At 36.3% G+C, this 20627-nt stretch overlaps 1 protein-coding gene across 6 annotated transcripts in view; it reads right to left on the bottom strand.

Moving 5' to 3' along the window:
• LOC133295696 (uncharacterized) overlaps positions 1-20263 on the bottom strand; it is a 47236-nt gene extending 26973 nt beyond the window's left edge. For 5 of the 6 annotated variants that reach the window (XR_009749388.1, XR_009749389.1, XM_061494548.1 and 2 more), the window contains exons 1-14: positions 18130-18361; positions 17227-17916; positions 16592-16700; positions 16373-16470; positions 9116-9271; positions 8453-8521; positions 8071-8193; positions 7831-7980; positions 7605-7736; positions 7449-7528; positions 4185-4279; positions 4028-4095; positions 3717-3818; positions 3549-3622 (exon numbers count right to left, since the gene is read on the bottom strand). Coding sequence is in view for 4 of the 6 variants with exons in the window: in XM_061494548.1 (XP_061350532.1) it covers positions 3549-3622; positions 3717-3818; positions 4028-4095; positions 4185-4279; positions 7449-7528; positions 7605-7736; positions 7831-7980; positions 8071-8193; positions 8453-8521; positions 9116-9271; positions 16373-16470; positions 16592-16700; positions 17227-17916; positions 18130-18291 (2108 nt within the window). In the remaining 2 variants the exon portion in view is untranslated. Of the gene's footprint in view, positions 1-3548; positions 3623-3716; positions 3819-4027; positions 4096-4184; positions 4280-7448; positions 7529-7604; positions 7737-7830; positions 7981-8070; positions 8194-8452; positions 8522-9115; positions 9272-16372; positions 16471-16591; positions 16701-17226; positions 17917-18129; positions 18362-20180 lie in introns of those variants that run through there. The other variant, XM_061494549.1, reaches the window with a different exon arrangement.
• Positions 20264-20627: the final 364 nt, after the last annotated feature.

Genomic DNA, 20627 nt, shown 5'->3' with positions numbered 1-20627 from the left:
ATTAGAAATAGGATGAGTAGTACAAGATCGAGTACTTTTTATGAGAGCAATGGGCAAGTGTAGATCATTTTTATCATGGCACTCAAGTGTTGGGGTGCTGGAACTAGAACTTAGTTCAGAATCCTAGCAGTGTAAAGGATCTAGGTTATTCACACTTTGAGACTTTCGCCTGCTATAAACATGTCCCCACTTTGAGGAGGCTCCTTATGGCGAGGATTCTGAAGCTCCCCTTGTTTTCAATAGTAGAGGTAATACTGTGGCATCAGTAGGTTCCCATGACTGATCTTCATCTGCTCCTATAGACTCCCCCTAAAGAAAAGTCAAGGGAAATAAAGGTTGAGTCTCAGAAAAGATGACATCCATAGAGATAAAGACCTTACGAAGAAAGGGTGAATAACACTTATAGCCACGTTGAGTAGGAGAATAACCAATAAAGACATACCGGAGAGACCTAGGATCAAGCTTAGACCGTTGATGAGAGGGAATATGGACAAATACACCGGAATAAAGACACACCAAATAATTTGAGAGAGGGGAAGAGATGCCTCGGAAAGAAGGGAAGGTGCAGTAAAGACTAGAAAGAGGAGACTAAAAGTTGAGAGAGAGAGGCATTTAATTGATCAGGTAAGAGGCAGTAAGAACGGCTTTCCCCCAAAGATATTTAGGAACACTCATAGTGAATATAAGAGCCCGAGCAACTTCAAGGAGATGTCAATTTTTTCTTTCAGCAACTTCGTTTTGTTGGCGTGTGTCAGGACACGAGCTTTGGTGAAGGATGCCATGTTGGGAAATATATTCTCCAAGAATATAGTTAAAATACTCTTTGACATTATCTGTACGAAGAATTTGTATAGGAACTTGGAATTGGGTTTGAACCATGGCATGAAACTTTTTAAAAATGGATGCAGCATCTGACTTGTCCTTTAGAAGGTATACCCAACAAACTCGGGAATGGTCATCAATGAAGGTAATGAACTATCAAGCACCTGAAATATTCTTTACACGGGCTAGACCCCATATGTCACTATGAATTAAAGAAAATGGGGAAGAGACATGATGAGCTTTAGAAGGATAATGAACATGAGTATGCTTGGCAAGTTGACAAATATCACAAGAAAAAAAACTAGGACTTTTATTAATAAATACATTTGGTAACAACTTCTGAAAATAGATAAAATTGGGATGGCCTAGCCTCCGGTGCCACAGCATAACATCATTACATGAATCAAAAGGAAACATAGAGTCTTTTTCCACAAAAACAGCTTCATGAGTCACACATCCTCCTCAAAGTAGTAAAGTTCATCATCCTCTCAAGCACTGCCAATCATCCGCTCCTGAAAAACACAACCATGTGGAAAGAATTTAGCAAAATAATGCAACTCAGAAGTCAGCTTGCTAATGGAAATGAGATTGCAAGCCAGAGAATAAACATGAAGAATTGATGTTAAATTAATCTACTTAGAAAGTTTAATGGTTTCGTGTCCTGCAATCTGGGAGAAGCTGCCATCGGCAATCTTGACCCGAGAGGGTTCAGACAGTATGGAGTGTAAGAACAAAACAAGGTCGGATTACCTGTCATATGGTATAAGGCTTCAAAATCAAGGATCCAATGATTTTGACTATCAATATGGAAAGTTGTACCTTGCTGGGCCACATTACTAGTGGCCTTAGGAGGTTGAGTCAAAAGTCTCTGAAGTTATTCAAACTGAATCTTGCTAAGAAATACACCATCAGAGTCAGAGGGTGCACGAGACTCATCAACCTTGTCATCATTAGAGACCTGATATGCACGACCTTTATTTTGTCCTTTTGGCTTCCAATTTGCAGGTTTCTCGTGGATATCCCAACATTTCTCACGGGTATGACCAATTTTATTGAAGTGGGTGCACCATGGACGACCATCCCATTTTGATTCTCCAGAGGGACGGTCAATTGTACGTTTGGCAGCCAATGCAGACATATCATCAGACTTATCAATTGACTCCTTTTCTCCAAACATAACTCACCGTCTACTAGCTTCTCTCCGAACTTCAGCAAAGGCATCAGCAAGTGAGGGTAATGGTCGCTGTCCCAATATTCGACCACGAACCTCATCAAAATCTCGGTTGAGGCAAGCAAGGAAATCATAAAGTCGTTGCTTCTCCAAGTGTTTTTTAAACTGGGTATTAGCTTCCAATCCTTTAAGGTCGGATGCATAATAAAGATCCAGTTCTTGCCATAAATTTGTTAGTGCAGTAAAATATTTAGTAATAGTCATACCCCTTTAACGAAAGTCTCTCAACTTATTTCTCAGTTCAAAGACTTGAGAGGTATTCTCCAGATCTGAATAATTTTGTTGAACAGCATCCCAAATCTCCTTGCCAATATCGAAGAACAAATAGGTTTGGCCAATCTGTGGTTACATGGAATTAGTCAGCCACGCTATTACCAAAGAATTATTAATCTCCCAATTTTCATAATCAAGAGCATCCTCAGCAGGTTTCTTAATTTTTTCCTCGAGATAACCCATCTTACCTTTTGCCCGGATGACCAACTTAACAGATTGAAACCATTGCAGAAAATTCTTACCGTTCAACTGGTGACTAGTGATCTGCATACCTAAGTTGTCTCCAGAGGACTGCAAATTTGAGGCAAATGAGGAAGAGGAAGAACGATCTGAGGAAGCCATGAATAGAGAGAAAAGGTTTGACCATGGACCAAAAAATCAAGTTGCTCTGATTTTAGATCTGACCACTGGAATAGGTAGAGAAGGAGCTGACGAGATGAACTGGCAGGTCGCGTCGAAAAAAAATTCCGGGAAGGTGGCGCGTGGGCTACACGCGCCGGAGAGTGACCGCACGTGTGGCGGCGCGTGGGACGTTTGACAGCGATGGGTCCGGTGGCGTTCAACTTGTCGGAGCCTTCTAAGTTCAATGGTTACTCCACCTTTTCGATTGGAGATCTGTAGGTATGATTTCTGGGATTTGGAAGAGGTTGGTTTGTGTTTGGATGATTCTTGGATGATTTTTGAACTGGTTTTAGCCTGGAGGGTGGCAGATCTAGGGTAGGAACGAACCTGCTCTTGATACCATATAAAGAATCACTTCAACTCTTGATACCATTGAAATAAAAAGAATTGTTTTTTCTATATTGATTCACAATGATTTACACTGATAGAGAGATTTATACAAGAGAAAATAAGAAAGAATTAATAAGGATGACTCAGCAATGAGTCATTAGTCCTATCCACTAATTAATAGAAAATAAAAAACGGAAATATTTTTAATTCTAATTTCCTACAAAATTAAATATCAGCCCAAGGTCAAATGGGCCTATGCATTGACCATGCCTTAAGCCTAAATGGCTCTCTTGCATGAGATAAAATGTTAGAGATGTAAAATCATTCCTAGGCCTCCATCTAATAATATCTTAAGCTAATAACACACATTATTCAATCTGAAACTGTTTCAAATGAGTAAAGCATGCAGGTTAACATAAGGCTGCATACACCAACATCAATAGTTGCAAAGTGTTACACCGTTCAAGTTCATACATATGGAGATTATCACCTTGAACGAACAAAATTAGCACTTTCATCTGCCAACTCATCAGTACCCATAGCAAACAGTGCTTTCTTCAAGATCTGCGGCCAGGTGGCAACAGCGTTTAGTTTGTAAAATTATGTCTTTAGCTAACACTATATATAACTTCATAAAAACATTAAAACTTCAACTCACAGCTTTTGGACGCAGAGTAGGATTCCAAAGGATGAAAAGTTTCCTAGCAGATGGACTTCCATCATTCTGAAATAGCTCCAGTGTTGATAGATTTGCTAGTTCCTGGAACATAGAAAATTCATGCTTTAATCTAAGTATAGCAGTAAAACAATTCTGGGAAGATTACGACACAGCCTTATAATCCGAACGTAGAAAAGACAACACAAAACATTCCTGTATTAAAAGATCAGGTACACATGTGACTAACAGCATGTTCAAAAAGATGTAATACTAAGTGTGTAAAATTGTGATTATTTCAAAGAAATATTTACCATAGAATGCTCACGAGGATTTGCAGAAGTTGCAGTAGAAAAAACAAAAGAAGGAACAGCTCCATATACTGCAGGTGGAAGCAATAGTGTATTCCAATTTCCATTTAAATTTAAATCGAAAAATTTATATGAAAACATTTCCTGAAGCTCCACAAACCATGTGAGCAGAGTCGCCTGAGCCTCCTTAATATAAGTGCAGTATGACATCCAAATCCTCCCTTGTAAGTATGAGTTTCATCGATTACCACAAACCTAATTAGTTAAGAAAGAGTAAACCTCTCTAAAATAACAATACGTTAAGTAATAAAAACTGTAGAAAATCTGAAGATTATTTCCATTCATTAAGACATTTTGTCAAATCCCTAATTGATGGAATTCAATCAATTAGGATCAGTTTCTATTTCCGTTTTTATTCAGGATTGATTAGTTTCCTTTTCTTATTTCATTTCTGATAGAACCAGAAAATTACAGCACTTATTTTATTAACACTAATACCAGAAAATATGCACCAGAAGACCTCAACTCACCCTCAAAGCCAACAACCTTGGGCTTCAAGAGATCCCTAAATTCCCCACTAAACCAATACTGAATTCATGCCCACCTCACTTCCCACATTCCTCTCCTTTTATCCTAACCTCTTAGAATATTCTAGAACTAACTAACTCTTTTTTCTCTCTCTCTATAACAACCCCTATACTATTATTACATCATACTTCAAGCCCTCCTCAAGGTGAAGAAAAAGGATAGGCAATGTGAGAGAACTTCCACCTAGGTCCCTTGTTTGAAGCACCTAAACCAAGTTACTCTTGTAGCCAAAAAACTAGAGGGTCACCCCAAATGGTTCCTGATGAAGTCCCCAGCCAACATGAGCTTTCCAAGATCAATGTTGGTTTTCATACCAATCCCATTCAGCATGTACACAATATCTTGAGGGACCCACTGTACTAATCCCCATTTGGAGGGACACAAAAATATTAGAAAAGGATAGCTCGTAAGTGTCATGGAAACGGACAAGAAGGTTCTCTACTGGAATAACAACCATTACAGCCAAAAGCCTATAGTTCCTGATGTTCCAACTCCAATTGTGTCACTAAGGAAGATTTCAAAGCAACCCACGTCATAAAGTTCTTTAGCAACATATGCCACCTTTGAGGGAAGAATGGGTCCTTTCACTAAGCATCCAACAACATATGTTACATACCTGAAAGAAAAATTGCGCCTACTTCGATCGTCCATCTCCTCTTGTGTTAGGCGGTGAAATCTTGACCCACAACGTCCTTTTTGCCCGCCATCCTCAGTTGTTGCTCCCTCTAGCGCCATTGCTCCTCTCTCTTCTTCCCTTTCGATTTCTCCTATTCCAACTAGCAAGACGTTGAGGTGAGGATTTTGGCATACCTGTTCAGGGAAGACAGGACCCTCACAATGGGCCCATAATTTTCGGTGCATCTGGTCATTCAACTCCTCCACCTTCAATCTATGATATTGCGAACTTCTAGGATTATCTCGACCTTCGTTTCCTACAGTGTTGGCACTCCCTGTTGTCCCTTTCATTCTTAGGTCATTAGAAAAGTTTAACCCTAATGGATAAGCTTTCCTCATAATCGACCCTGGATTATGACCTTCGATACCAGCTTGGGCCAGTCCCCTTTGACGAACTGAATTAGGCCCATTTATGATTTCATTAACTCTAGTATTGGGTTGCCCCTCCCAATTACCATCAGGTTTATTACACAAAGCAGATTGTGAATAACACTTAGATCCAATTCCCGACCCGTAACCCATTTCACTCTTGGTTGGTCCAACCCCACTTCGAACATTCTCCCACCATCCTCTGGTTGTGCTTCTGCATTACCTGCTTCAAGACATCGAGATGCAAACGCTCCTCCGTCTCTATAATTTCTAATCTGGAATCACACCAACGATAGAGAAATGAGACCCATATTTGTCTTCTTCTTGTTCTTCTTTTTCGTCTTCGGTCTCTTCTTCTCCTTCTTCGATTTCTTCTTCATCATCTTCTTTTGCTATGTTTCCATCTTCTTCTTCTTCGTTTTCGTCTCCTTCTCCTTCGTCTTCTACGCACCCTGTTGTTACCTTTCTTTCTTTTTTTCTTTTTCTTCGTCTATTTGTTTTCCTGACAGAATACCTCCTCCTCCTTCTCCAAACTCCATCTTATTCTTTGGCAGTTTTGATTTCTTCAGCTTCTTCATTTTTTTCTTCCATATTTTCTTTTTCTCTGTTTCTTCGATTCTTCGCGTTCCAGATCCTTCATCCCTTGGATCTAGTCGTTCCAGAAAATCCAAAATTGTTTCCTTTAGTTGACGAACATACTCTTCTATTTTCCCCATCTTTTCCTCCACTCGTCCTATTCGTCGCTCCACAACTTCCAATCTGTTCTCCGTTTTTTTTTTAAAGACCAGAAGCATCTCTGGAATCGAAGATGCTCTGATACCAAATTGATGGAACCAGAAAATTACAGCACTTATTTAATTAACAATGGAGGCATAGTCTCTTTTTACAAACAATGATACCAGAAAGAATACACCAAAAGACCTCAACTCACCCTCAAAGCCAACAACCCTAGGCTTCAAGAGATCCCCAAATTCCCCACTAAACCAATACTAAATTCATGTCTACCTCACCCCCCACATTCCTCTCCTTTTATCCGAACCTCTTAGAATATTCTAGAACTAACTCACTCTTTTTTTCTCTCTCTATAACAACCCCTATACTATTATTACATCATACTTCAGGCCCATCAATTTTCTTTTTTAATCACACATGGTGTATATTTTATATATGTATCCTTTCCTTATTGGAATATGATTCAATGAAACCTTTTCTTCTTAGAACTCTCACAAAAACCACTCCTCATTAAACCCCGACTAGTGCGGATAGGGGTGAGGAAAATCTTTGTATGCAGCCTTACCCTTGCATATTTGCAAAGAGATTGTTTCCCTGATTTGAACCCGTGTATTGTTACAAAGTAGTAACGTTACCACTGCTCTAAGCTCACCCAAAACAATATTAAGTAATATTCCATATTGTTAGAGAAATACAATATAAAATATAAAACCATTAATTTCCTTCCCCTAAAAACTTAAGTTTTTGAGTTGAAATTGTTCATTTTACATAGTATCAAAGTGCTTCTATTACTACGTGGTCTAAAGTTGGATTTTTACAGCCCCCATTCTATTAATAAATAATTTAATATTGTGGAGTTTCTTAGCACAAATAGGTGGATCAATTCATTGCCCACCTTTCGAACCCAATGAACTTTTGTATGAGGGGGCATGTTAAAGAAATAAAATATAAAATCATTAATGTCTCTCACTTAACAACTTAAGCTTTTGAATTGAAATGATTCATTTACACATACAAATGCAAAACCAATATGGTTGATAAATATTCCATATAAAAATACCTTAGATTTGATAAAATCCGACTAAATCGCCGATGGTGGGGCAAGATTGATATGTGTAACATATCTGGATTTGTGATCAACTGCAATATAATATAAAATGATGAACATTTCACGAGAATATGTCCAGTCAAAGGGAGAAATTAGTTATTCGATTACCAGCCTAGAATTATCACGCAGCCATGTCCTCTCACTTTGAGAAGTGTCACCATCGTATATACCAATATTGAAGTCAGCATCAAATCCTTTTGTCATGTATGACAAAGCTCTTAGTTGATCCTGAGCTAATGCCTGCATACATGAAATGTAGCTATCCAATTACAAAAACCCACACCACAGGGAAGGAAAAAAAAAACTAGAACTTAGGTTTTACTATTGAACAAACCTTTGTCGGAAATATGTACAAAGCACATGATGATGAATTCTTGCACAACACTTCTAGAACTGGCAGGTTATAACAAAGAGACTTGCCACTAGATGTCATTGTAGCCACGACAACATTCTTCCCATGAAGGGACGCTTGTATAGACTCAGCCTGTGTAAAACAAGTAGCAGAAAATCTTTGATTCTGAGAGTGAGAAACTAGTAGCTGTGAAGACACCAATTGCACATACTAAATTTATACCTGGTGACTGTACAATTTGGAAACTCCAATACACTTCAGTGCAGATCTCATTTTCTCAGACAGTTCAATTAGGATCTCACTGTGAATGGCTTTTCTGGCACATATGTCTTCAATATGCACAATCTGCATTAATCAAACCATTAATGTCCTTCATTTAACCAAACTTTAACGTAGCACCTAGCCAGTAAGACATGCCTTGATACACATTCATAAGTGAAAAATGACATCAAGTTTGACTATAAGCATTCTTGCCTGTGTCTATTTTTCAGTAAACTAATGGCTGCAGATCCAGCAAATCATGTTGAATTGAAGATTTCATGTTTTATAATTCTGAAAGCCAAAAATCCTTATTACAATAAAATAGGTTGGGGGGGAAAAAAACCTGTCCTTCGGATCCAATTCCTTTCTTAAGATGTTCAACCATGTCCACAGCCAGTAATGATTTTGTGTCCTGCCAATCCAAGAACAAGTGATATAAAGCAATCCTATACGTTCTACCCCCTGACAGTAGAATTTGAAAATTCTTGTGTTGCAGCAGGAAAGTATCGTGCAGGTTGAGCAGCACAAAGAGAAGAAGCAAAAAAAAACAAAGCTTATTAAACTTTCCCAAAATCCGTGTTAGTTTCCCAGCAATATATTGTGAAATGCAATAATTTCTCACAACCATCACTTTGTACATCAAATCAAATATCTGTCGAAAATTGGGCTAATATATGAAACACATATATGCACACAAGTTTAAATTTTGAAATCTTACCACAGCCATATTATTTTGGGTTGGATGGGGAATTGTCGTAATAGAAAACCCATTGACCAAGAAGAAAAAAGAGAAAAAAATTAAGTGCATTGATAGCATTGGTCGCGAATTAACAAAACAAATCGCAATCAAACCTTAGAATTAGCAAAGTTTGTTTAGACATATGAAAACCGCCATTTTATTTTCCTCTAATGCTTTCTATCTTTATGTTCTTGCATTTGATAAATTTTGATTAGATACAGAAGAATAACAGTTAAGAATAAATATATAACATGGATGATAACATACTTGACACCCAATGTGGTCCAAGTCAGGTTTTGAGGTAGTTGAGTTTCTCTTAACACGTTTTGATTTGTTTTCTTTTCCTACATAATCATGGTACTTGACTGCTGCAAGCAGTTCTTCCAAGGAAATTCCCACAGCCATCCCATCTCGAAATTCAAACTGCAAATAAGATCAATGAACATTATTCAACATCACAAATATTACAGACACATCGTTCCTGATGCAGAAGCAGTTTATTTAATGTTCTGCTTTTATGTTTTTGTTTTTTTCCAAGTCTGTTTTATTTTGCATATAAAGTGTTTTTCTATGTAGTTAGGGTTAGATGGAACCCAATTAAATCTTTGTGTTTCTGAATTAATCTTTAATGCAATTTTCCCTTTTATTTGTCTGTTCTTTATGCTTCTATGAGTCAATCTTCTGTAGACTGATCTATGGTTCATGTATGACAATAGAGATGTTTATATGAACTGGGGTTGGTAAATTCATCATTGATTTGTATAAATCTAGAGATAGACATATAAATCGTCGAATCCTTATACCATTTTTATGATTCTTGATTTTAATGCTTAAATACTTTTGATAAATATCAAGGAATTAGGATTCCCTTAAAGGAGTAAAGGATTAGAATACCAAGGGATTGAGTAACTAAATTAGATGAATTGATTGGCAAAATAAAAGGGCGATTAATTAAGGTTTTAATTCAGAACATAAAGGGGAGATTGGGGGAAATCAAATCCCTAACTATGCTTTTCTTAATTACTTGAATATTTGATTTTGCATTTTGTTCTTGTTTTTATATTAATTATTAATTAATTTTAAATCAAATCTCTCATTCAAACTGTCCAACTTAAGTAAAAATAGTGAACTAGTGCTTGAAAATCTAATCCTCATGGGAACGATACTCTTACTCATGCACTTTATTACTTGTACGACCAGCGCACTTGCCGAGTTCACAACAAGCTTTTGGCACTGTTGCCGGAGATTCTATTTCAACATTAGTAGTAGCTGTAGACATTTTACATTGGACCATTATTTTCTGTTATTTAATTTTGTTTTTGCTATTTTGCTTTAGTTTTTATTTAATTATTCTATTTTCTAGTTTATGCGAGGTACCGCTGACACCGAGTCTTGGCAATTTGATTCAGAGATGGAGAAAACCGCAAAAAGAAACAAAAAGCTTGCAAGGGAAAGAAGGCAACAAGAAGCCTCTAGTTCACAGTCAACAGTGGTAGCCACGATGGGAGAAAATAATCCTCCCCAAGAGGAGTTGATGGATGCATTTCTGACTCCAAACTTCACCAAGGCCACATCAAGCATCGTAAGACCAACAGTTGCTACAAATAATTTTGAGATCACGCCGGCACTACTTTCATTGGTCAAACAGAATCAATTTGGGGGAAGCGATGTAGAAGACCATCACCTTCATCTTGATAAATTCTTGTTGATTGGTGAAACTGTAAAGATGAATGGTGTGTCTAATGAAGCTATTCGTCTAAGGTTGTTCCAATTTTCATTGAAAGACAAGGCACTGAGTTGGTTGAATCAATAGCCTGCAGGCATTATCAGCTCTTGGCATTATCAGTATTTCTAGGAAGTAAAAATATGATGTGAATGAGAAAAATATGTAGATTATGAATTTGTGGGTTAAAATGGATGATTTAAGAAAGTTAAGTGACATGTGGGACCCACTTAAGTGACTTATGTGATTGAATAGGCAAAGTGTGAAACAAGAATCTGAAGTTTCTCTCTCCTCTTCTCTTCCCCACCGTCGTGCTCCTTGGCCATTGAAGAAGCTTTGGGCTTTTTGATTTTCATCTCCTTTTCTAGACACTTTTGAGAGAAACTTCCAACTACAAAGTTGTTCCCCTTAATCTTGTGAGTGACTTTCATGTAGAGTGCATCTTGTGAGGAGCATTGTGTGAGGATATAATCCCCATTTACAGCCACGAAAATTTGGCTATTTTGGGGGATTTTTGTGCTCTTTTGATTTGATCCATTGGTTGGAAATCATCCCCTTGGACCATAGGAAGCTATTGGTGGTAAGTTTTCCAACTCTTAATTGGTTTATGAAGAGATCACATTTTGGTTAAACTTAAGTGTATGTGTTGGTTGGTTGATGTAGTTGGAGGCTTTTCATGATGTTGCTTCTTTGGAATTTAATGCTTAGAATGATAAATAATGATGATTGAAGCATTAAAAATCTAAGGAGATGTGTTTAGTAACTTAGGCAATTTATGATGGGAATTGTCTTGAGAATCATAAATGTGATGGTTGGGAATTAATGGTTGGTCGTTGGGATATTAATGAGGATCATTAATGATGGTTAAATCATATAAAAATAGTTGAAAATCCCCTTATGTGATTGAGGAGGAACCCATCGACCTATAGGGAATTTTGGGGAAAATGATGTGAAAGTTATTGTGTAATCAATGGTTGATGCCTTGGTGCATTAATGGTGGAATGGTGAGTTAGTTTAATGACTAAAATGAGTGGAATAGTTGAAATAAATGTAAGATAGCCCTTAGGACTAAGTGGATAGGTTTGGGTATTATTGTTATGAAATTAAATTACTTGCTATGCAAGTTATTGATTGATCATATTGTATATGGTCTTGCAGATTTCCTCTCACGGATTCCATACTGGAAGATTGAGCTTGGAGCTTACGTTGGAGAGCTTTCTTGAGGAGCAAGGAAGCGGAGCTTGTGAAGGAGTTACTTGAGGTAATCCCTTGGTACTGGGGTTAGTCTCCGTGTGTGCTCCACCATGCCCCTTTGAGGTAGTGGTTGGAGGTGGATGTTAATGATGTATTATAACATGTTCATGCATATATGTATGTATAGTGGGTACATAGGATGTACCGTGCCTCTGGCCAGTAGACTGTTGCCTTCGGGCGTTACGGACTTTCAATGGATAGGTCTCCGTGAGGGAGTTCCAGTTGACCTGGGGTCATGGAGTTGTTATCCGTTGAGGAGCACTCTAGGAATGTCTCGGGTGTATATGGATGGAAAGGTGCCTTGGTTGATGTTCTGGCAACACTTCCTTGGATGAGAACCCGTAGGCTATATGCCGAGGCCAATAGGCCAGATGTTGCGTGGCTTTGGCATCGACCATTCCAGCTTCATCGTATTTTTACTCCCTATGCATCCCTACTTCACTAAATCTCTTGCTTTATCCCTTTTTGGTTGTTGTAATATGTTATTGATTTACATTTGAGTGAGCCATGGGGCGGAGTAATCTCCAGAACCTCTAGGTTACTGAGATATATTCGTATATCTCACCCTGCGTTTGGGGGCATCATTTCAGGTTCTAGTGAGCATGGAGGATCTTCGGGCAAAAGGCCTGCATATAGAAGAAGTTGATCAGGGTGTGCATATGGAGAGCATAGCAATTTGGAGAGTTATATTTGATGCACACAGCATTGTATCTAGTATTTTGGACTAGGTTATGAACATGCTGCATGTTGATATTGTTATGTTTTTGGTGTTCATGATTAGATTACAAGTCTTTTGTAATTGATGTATATTTCATGTCTCTTGTGTATATTGGTATTTTGGTGAGCATGAGATTTGTCCATGGCCACATATTATGTTTTGAGGCATTTGGAACTTATTGATGTAAATTGGCCATATGATGTTTAAATGGCAATGAAATGGTGAATCTTGTAATTGATACATTGTACAAGGTTTATGCATGATGGAAGGGTCTATGGCCTACATTAGTAATTTGTACAGGTTTTATATTTAGTATTAAAGTGTTAGGAGTGAGATACTTGGTTTCTTTTGAAGTCAAAAAGCTGTCAAAATATGATTACCCAGTAGGGTAATCAATTACCTTCAAGGCGATAATCAATTACCTAAAGCAGGGAACGCAGATTTCAGCCACTGTGAGGGCTGGTAATCGATTACCTTGAGGATGGTAATCGATTACCTTGAGGATGGTAATCGGTTACCTAGTTCATTAATCGATTACCTTGAGTATGATAATCGATTACCCAAAACAGGGGAGCCAAAATTGAGCTTCTGCCTCTACAGTAACCTGATGGTAATCGATTACCTCAAGGAGAGTAATCGATTACCTCACTGCAGATTTGAAAAAGATGTTGTTTTATAACCCAGAGTTGATGGTATTGCTCGGAGGGGTTATAAAGAATAAGTATTGTGCTTTCGCGAGTTTTGCAATTATAATTACGGTGTTGGTTATAATTGATTACGGAAATGGTTAATGGTTTACAACAAGGAAGTAACAAAGGAAAAAGTTTACCCGTAATTTAATTAACTCAATTACTGTGATTGTAACTGCGCTTAATAACATATGCAATGTTAACATTACCGATACGTAACGGATTGTTACATTATGCAATGATACTTGTTCCTCATTAAATCTGACTTCTAATCTCATAGCTACTTTTTTTTCCCATTTATTTACGTCCCTTTTAGCCAGGCCACATTACAGCCTTAATAAAAGACCCCATGATCTACTATATACCACTGAGACTGTGTAGAGTGAGAGTATAACCAAGCCTATGGAAGTGTTGTTTCAGTGAAACACATACCTTCAGACACTTGAGTGTGAGTGAATTGAAAATCCTAATTAAAGGGTGTTGTCTTGAGAATTCTTATTACAATTCTATGACTTGTGGATTGTGAATACTTGCTTGATTTAGTGCCTCGTTATCTTTTTACATTAAGCTTGAATGTTTCATTGATTTTGACATTGATTGATTAACTTGTTGAAAATTCATTGAGCACATGAACTCATCTCATTTCCCATAATTTTGTTTTAATTTTATTGCTGACGACAGCAATATTCTAAATCTGGAAATGATTTGATAAACTCATAGTTATTCATGTTTTAAAGAACTAAAATCACTATTATATCTAGTCAAAAGCATAAAATCTTTTATTTGGCTAAAAAGCATTAACTTTGAATTATTAACTCATGTGAATGATTTTTGCTTGTTTTGTAGGACAATTGAGTTGAATTTGAGCATTAGTGCAATGACTAAGCTAGAAAGACTTAAAGTAATAAATGAGGAGCAACCATTTAGTGAAAATCTCTTTGAAGTTGTCTTCCAACCAATTTTTCTTATCCAAGATGATGGATTTGGACCTTGTGTTCTCGTAAAAATTGTAGATCTTTCCTTTTATCTTTTCAATGAGACCAAGATCACATCAATCGGACGAGTATAGCTCAAGTTATATCCAAAATACGAAACAATGCTTTTGCTGTCACAGTAGCGCGTTTTAAAGCCCGGTTGCAACCCAATTAAGGCCCATTACGTAATTTTCATCTAAAACAAGGATTCTTACACCTATTTAAGCTATTATTCATGAATTCTTAACAAAACTTGACACCGGGAACATAGTTTTCATCGGAGACGAGTCGGAATCAAGATTACACTAGGATTCTTGAAGATTCACTGCGCTATCACACCAATGAAGTTTCGGGAAACTTTCTTGATTTCTTGTGTTCTTGTTTCCATTATGTTAGGCTAGTTTTCTTTGTAGTTAGGGTTAGATGAAACCCAATTGAATCTTTGTGTTTCTGAATTAATCTTTCATGCAATTTTCCCCTTTTATATTGAATGGATTTGCTTGTTCTTCATGCTTCTATAAGTCAATCTTTTTATAGACTGAACTAAGGTTCATGTATGACAATAAAGATAATGGTATATGAATTGGGGTTGGAAAATTCATCATTGATTTGTATGAATTTAGAGATAGACATGAATCGTGCAATCCTTATACCATTTTTATGATTCTTGATTTTAATGCTTAAATCCTTTAGAGAAACACCAAGAAATTAGGATTCTCTTAAAGGAGTAAAAGGTTAGAATACCAAGGGATTGGGTTTTAACTAAATTAGATGAATTGATTGGCAATATAAAATGGGCTTAATTAAGATTTTAATTCAGAACATAAAAGGGGGATTACGGGAAATCAAATCCTTAACTACGTTGTTGACTGTCGGACTTGTATGATTGGATAGATCGAGAGGAGGCGGTCCAAATTGGTCACCGGAAAATTTTACGATCGTCCAAGAAGACGACCATAGTTCAAATATGAGGCGAGTGCAGGCATATGGCTGGCCGGATGACTGTGGGTCCACAGGGATCTACTGGACTTGAGGAGACACTCTTGATATGGTGGTCACCGGTAGGAAAGTTGTCCATAAATTTTTCCGGTGGCCTGAAAAGTTGTTGGAAATTTTTTTTTTTGGTGGCCAATAAAGTCGCTAACGATGGTTGGAAGATGCATGATTGCTTCCAGAATGACGACACAACAGTGGGCAATAACAAATGAGTCAGAGAGACAACATGGCAAAGATGGTGACAAAAGATTGCCTGAGATGCAGTGGAAGAAGCTAATTCAGTGAAGGTTGATGAAAAAAGTAGTTAACATTTTGAATTTTAAGGAACTCAGCAATGGAAAAGTGACGGGACAGATGAAGAAAAGCAGAGAACACTGATACCATGATAAAAATTATAGGGGTTTAGGCATAGATGAAGAAAAAAGGAGAACACTGAATAATATGTCAATAATATTGTATTTTGAAGTGATAGAGGTGATTACAAAAGAAAAAACACTAATTCCTATTTATATACTAAATAGAAAACCTTAAAATAAAGAAACAAATCATAAAATATAAGGAAGTAGGAAACTAATTCTAAGAAATCATCTGAGATACTCTAAAATATTCTAGACACAATCAAGATATTATAAGATATTCTAACGAATCCTAATGCCCAATTAAATCCTTTGCTAGTGAAAATTTTGAATTTAGAATGATACAAATAAAGAAAATACTGAGCTATCTTTTCTTTTTGGGATTTAATTGTGTCCAAATTGAACAAAACAAAGAAAGAATCTCATTCTTTTTCCATACTGCATGTGAAAGATGATCAATTTCTTGCCAATTGTTATTGCTAACCAAAAGTTGAGAACAATATTCAGATAGAAGTTTCAAAAAAAAAAAAATTCCTCACATAATTGTAATGATATAGTTGTTAGTTAAGAACTCATCACCCTATAAATTGCATGAAACAATAATCCAGCACTATTAAATGAAATATCAGTCAAAGTTCAGGCATATGGATGTATCAGCTATAATGCAAATCCTATCATACTTACTTGTACACTCAATGTTCAGTTCAGGTGTAAATGCGCATCTATTACAATAAGGATAAATGCAAACTTGCACTTCACATATATGGGTCCACAATGGATCAATCCTGCTGGTTAATGTTAAAAAAGAACATACCGGCAGCTGCTCAATAGCCGACCACAGATTATTTCGGAAAGAACTATCCCTTCTCTTCAATGTACTGACAATCTTTGAAACAAACAACCACCTGCGAGCTATTAAACAAGACATTTCAAACAAAACAGAAAAAAAAAAAAAAAAAAATTGTTCTCATGGAAAAGAAGAACATCAGTAAACTTCAAAACCACAAAACAACAGTACACATCTTCAATATACCTCTTTTAGGATTATCTTCAATTTGATCTTTACTGCTAGTTGAATGGTTAACGACAATAATGACATCACCAAAACTTGTCTTCTCTGAGTCATCTCCAAAACATACTAGCTGCAAAGTATTCAAATCACAAATTTGAGCAAGACACTGGAAATGCTTCACGGTTGCAGACTTGGTAACAACAAAAAAGAAGGCAATCAATAGGGAATAATTATTTCAAGGAACAATCTTTATTCTTACAGCCTGTAAAGAACCAATTCAACCCAAAAGCTTAAGCTGTTGGGTGAGGTTACATTAATGATTTTATATATCTCAACACACCCCCTCACATGAGAGCCCACTGGACTTGAAGAGTAGACGATGCACAGGCCCACCTACCTGTGCGAAGAAAGAAATTCCACTAGAAAGAAAGTGGGGAGCGGTGAGGATCGAACCCGGTACACCGAGGCTCTGATACCATGTAAAGAATCAATTTAACCCAAAAGCTTAAGCTGTTGGATGAAGCTACATTAATGATTTTATATATCTCAACACACACAGCCTCTTCTTTAGTATATAAAATGCATACCAAACATCACAACATGAATCATAAGGTGAACCTTTTGAATGAAAGAAATAACAAAATCAATAAATTTACATGAGGACAAAGAAGTGAAAGATTCTTCATGTCCTGGAGGCCAAGTTTGACTCCAAACTTTGCAAGCTGATTAAGTGCATCTTCCAGAACACATGAGGTCATTTTCCTACGGTGCAAATGAAGAAACGCGGAAAAAATGTTTATGAAAGCAAATGCCTTTATTACTATCTTCAACCATGGTGGACACAAGCATGTGTTACCATCATTGGCACAACCTCCCTTCAAACGTGCTCTTTCGAACAACTTGCAGTGTCCAAGAGGAAGATCCGATAAACAATTCACAGACTCCAAAACCTTCAAAAACACCTCACAATTATGCTCGCCAAGAGCAACCTCACTAGAACACTGCAGTGTATTCAATATGAGATGATATGGAAGCTCTATTTGCTTCTCAGGACCAAAACCCCCTTTAGTTTCGTTCTCCACCACTTTCTCTTTTTCAAAATTAGATGCATTATCACCACTTTCAGTGGTCTCGCGCAAATGTGACAAATCCTCCATTATACTGAACCATGTAGAATCCGCGAGATTAGAGATTGAAGCACTGTGAGCAACATTTGACGAAGCCTGAACCGGGTCCGGTTTATCGGTCCGAGTTGATTCCTTCTTAGCAAAGGGAACCAAAACAAGAAACTCGCCGCGTTGGATGGAATAAGAACCAATCTGAGCCTGCAATCTCAATTTCTCACCCTGAAACCAGCAACGCAATATTATTATTATTATTATTATCATATTGATAGTGAAATGCCATTGCTTCTACAAAAGGCATAAAGAATAGGTAACAGCATGAGAGAGTGAATTAAAAGACTTTTGAAGTTGTAGAAAGAAGAATAAAAATGATAATGAGTACAGAAGTTTCATAAAAGAGTAATGGAACAAAAAATAAAGGGAGAGAGATTGTGCCTTGAAAAAAAGGTGGAAATTGGGGGAGTTGGTAGCGGGTGGGAACGATTGGTTGAGGAGAAGTTTGAGGTCTTGGACGGTTATTGTAGAAGGGATGTGAAGAGTGATGGATTCACCGGTTAGGGCTCGGATTTCGATTTCCTTCTGGCTGCTCTCTGCCATTGTCCTTTCAATTTCATGGGAATTTCATTCTGTACTCATTCACTTGCTGTGCTTCTTTTCCATCGGAAACTTTTAGTGTGGTCGGTAGACTACGACTACGAAAGCTATTGCCGTGAAATTTATGTTATACCCTGGTTCTGTTCTTTTTTTTTTTTTTAAGGCATAAAAAATAATGTTCAATTTATTTATTATTTATATATTGTAAGAGAATTGGCCTCAAAATTCATGAGCTAGATGAATTAAGTTTTATAAAGTATTTTTTAAAAATAACTCTTTAGTATTTTTTAAAAAAAATATCTTTAATATTTGATTTAAGACACCAACCCTATCTGAATATACAAATGTGTGATCAAAGATATGAGCTAGTGAGTAAGTAAATTGTCATGACTCGAATCTGAGCGATGATCGGCGTACAGGCTTAGGTAACTCAAACACTCTTGGTTTGGCAAGCCTATCTTCCACAAAGAATGCATAAAACAAAAGAAAACTCCAACAAATTTATATTCTAAAATTTTACTAAAATTTTGAGAGAATCTCCTTTGTATTTCTAACATCTCAAAACAAACCTAACACCTGATATACAATACTAGCCAACAACAAAATATATAATCCAGGCATTAGAAACTTAAAGCAATCTAAAAGTTTTCACTAACAAACTTCTCATACTTGCAAAATGCTCAGATATCCAAAATAGACAAAAGACTACATGTCTAAGGGTGAATCATCCAAATAAAGCTACAAGATGAGATGCGACTTCTAGCAATTTACTATTTAGCTACTTAACGATCTAGACGGAAAAGTAAAGGGGATGTGAGTCACATAAACTTAGTGAGGGCATAATAATCACAATGAACGAGAAGGGGAAACAAAATATGCACGAGGGATTTTCTCTTTTTATGCGCATAAGTTATAAACATGCTTGGACAATGGAAATAAATAATATGAATAAAATCAATAAAGTATGTGTTTAAAAAAATCAAAAAATCATAAATTAATATAATTGACATTTACAAAACAAGAAAATAAAATAAAAAAAAAAAAAGATAAAATAAAAATTATAACTTAATAAGATACGGATCACTCATGAGAGAATCAAGTACAAGGCGGCTTTGCCTCGTTGATAGTCCTCTCCTCCTAAGGGTGGCTTTTCCTTAGTGGCGACTCCATCAAATGGGCAGCCCTCTTCTTTCTTAATTTAGGTCAAATCTTAATATCTCATCGGGGGCGGCTCCATCTGAAGGATAGCCATCTCCTCTCGTAATAAAGTATCCATATATAAAACTAGGTACACCTAGACCGTTACCCTCACTAACGGCTATGGGATTCTAACATATCCCAAAAATATATATAAAATAATTTAACAAATCAACTTTTAGTTCGAATCAATCCAACTCCAACAATAAGTAAAACTATCAAATCTTATACTTTTAAAAAAATATCTCTTATTAAATTTTCTCTCTGACATTTCAAAATAAATATCAGTATTATAAATCATAAATATGATGTTATTATGTAAAAATATTTACAACATGTAAATTTTGAATATGAGAATTTAACCAATCACGAAATAAAATATTTGTTTCCCCATGCACATATTAAACAATAATTATATAACTAAATTTGAAAAAAAATAATTATAAAATATGTTATGATAATCATTATTCACTCATAGCTTTGAAGAAACAATTAATGCACTTCCAATGACTACGGTCAAACAAATGAGATAGATTTTAGTCAAATTTGAGCACCAACAAATATTTTAACAATGCCTTATAAATTACTCAAGGATAACTTAACAAATGGGTAATAAGGATGTTAGAAATAAGCCCTAGGTTTATGCTCAAAGTTCAAAACACATCTATGCAAAACAAACTTATGCAAAAACTTACATTTTCTCGTGTTTGAATTATGGGTTTACCTCAAAGAGCTCAAAAAGTCAATTTCTAAGGAATGGGTTGCACCTTTTTTCTCCATGAAGCACCTTCCTCAACTCAAAAATTCAATTCAAAATCTACTTCTAAGATTAAGGAACGCGCACGGTTTTAAAGTTCTAATAGAGCATCAAAATGATATTTAATGGAAGAAAAGAAAAAAAATGAGAGAAAGAAGAAGATGATGAAGAAGGAGTAAAGAGGAATGGGGACAATAGGAACAATGGGGTTAGGGTTATTAGTTTTATAAAACTTAAAGTTACTATTTTGCCCTTTCTTTCTTTTATCTCTTTTTTTTAAGAAAAAAACTATGGTTGTTTCATTCTTCCCCCTTAAAAAAATTGCATCCTAGAATATAGTCTATTACTAACCTTATATATCAAAATTGTAAAGAAAGATGGATAA

The sequence above is a fragment of the Gastrolobium bilobum genome, unplaced genomic scaffold (genome assembly GCF_033153095.1).
Source record: "Gastrolobium bilobum isolate Gb01-03AN ecotype WA unplaced genomic scaffold, APGP_CSIRO_Gbil_v1 utg793, whole genome shotgun sequence".
In the NCBI taxonomy this organism is placed as follows: Eukaryota; Viridiplantae; Streptophyta; class Magnoliopsida; order Fabales; family Fabaceae; genus Gastrolobium; species Gastrolobium bilobum.
This window is presented reverse-complemented; position numbering and strand designations above follow the sequence as displayed.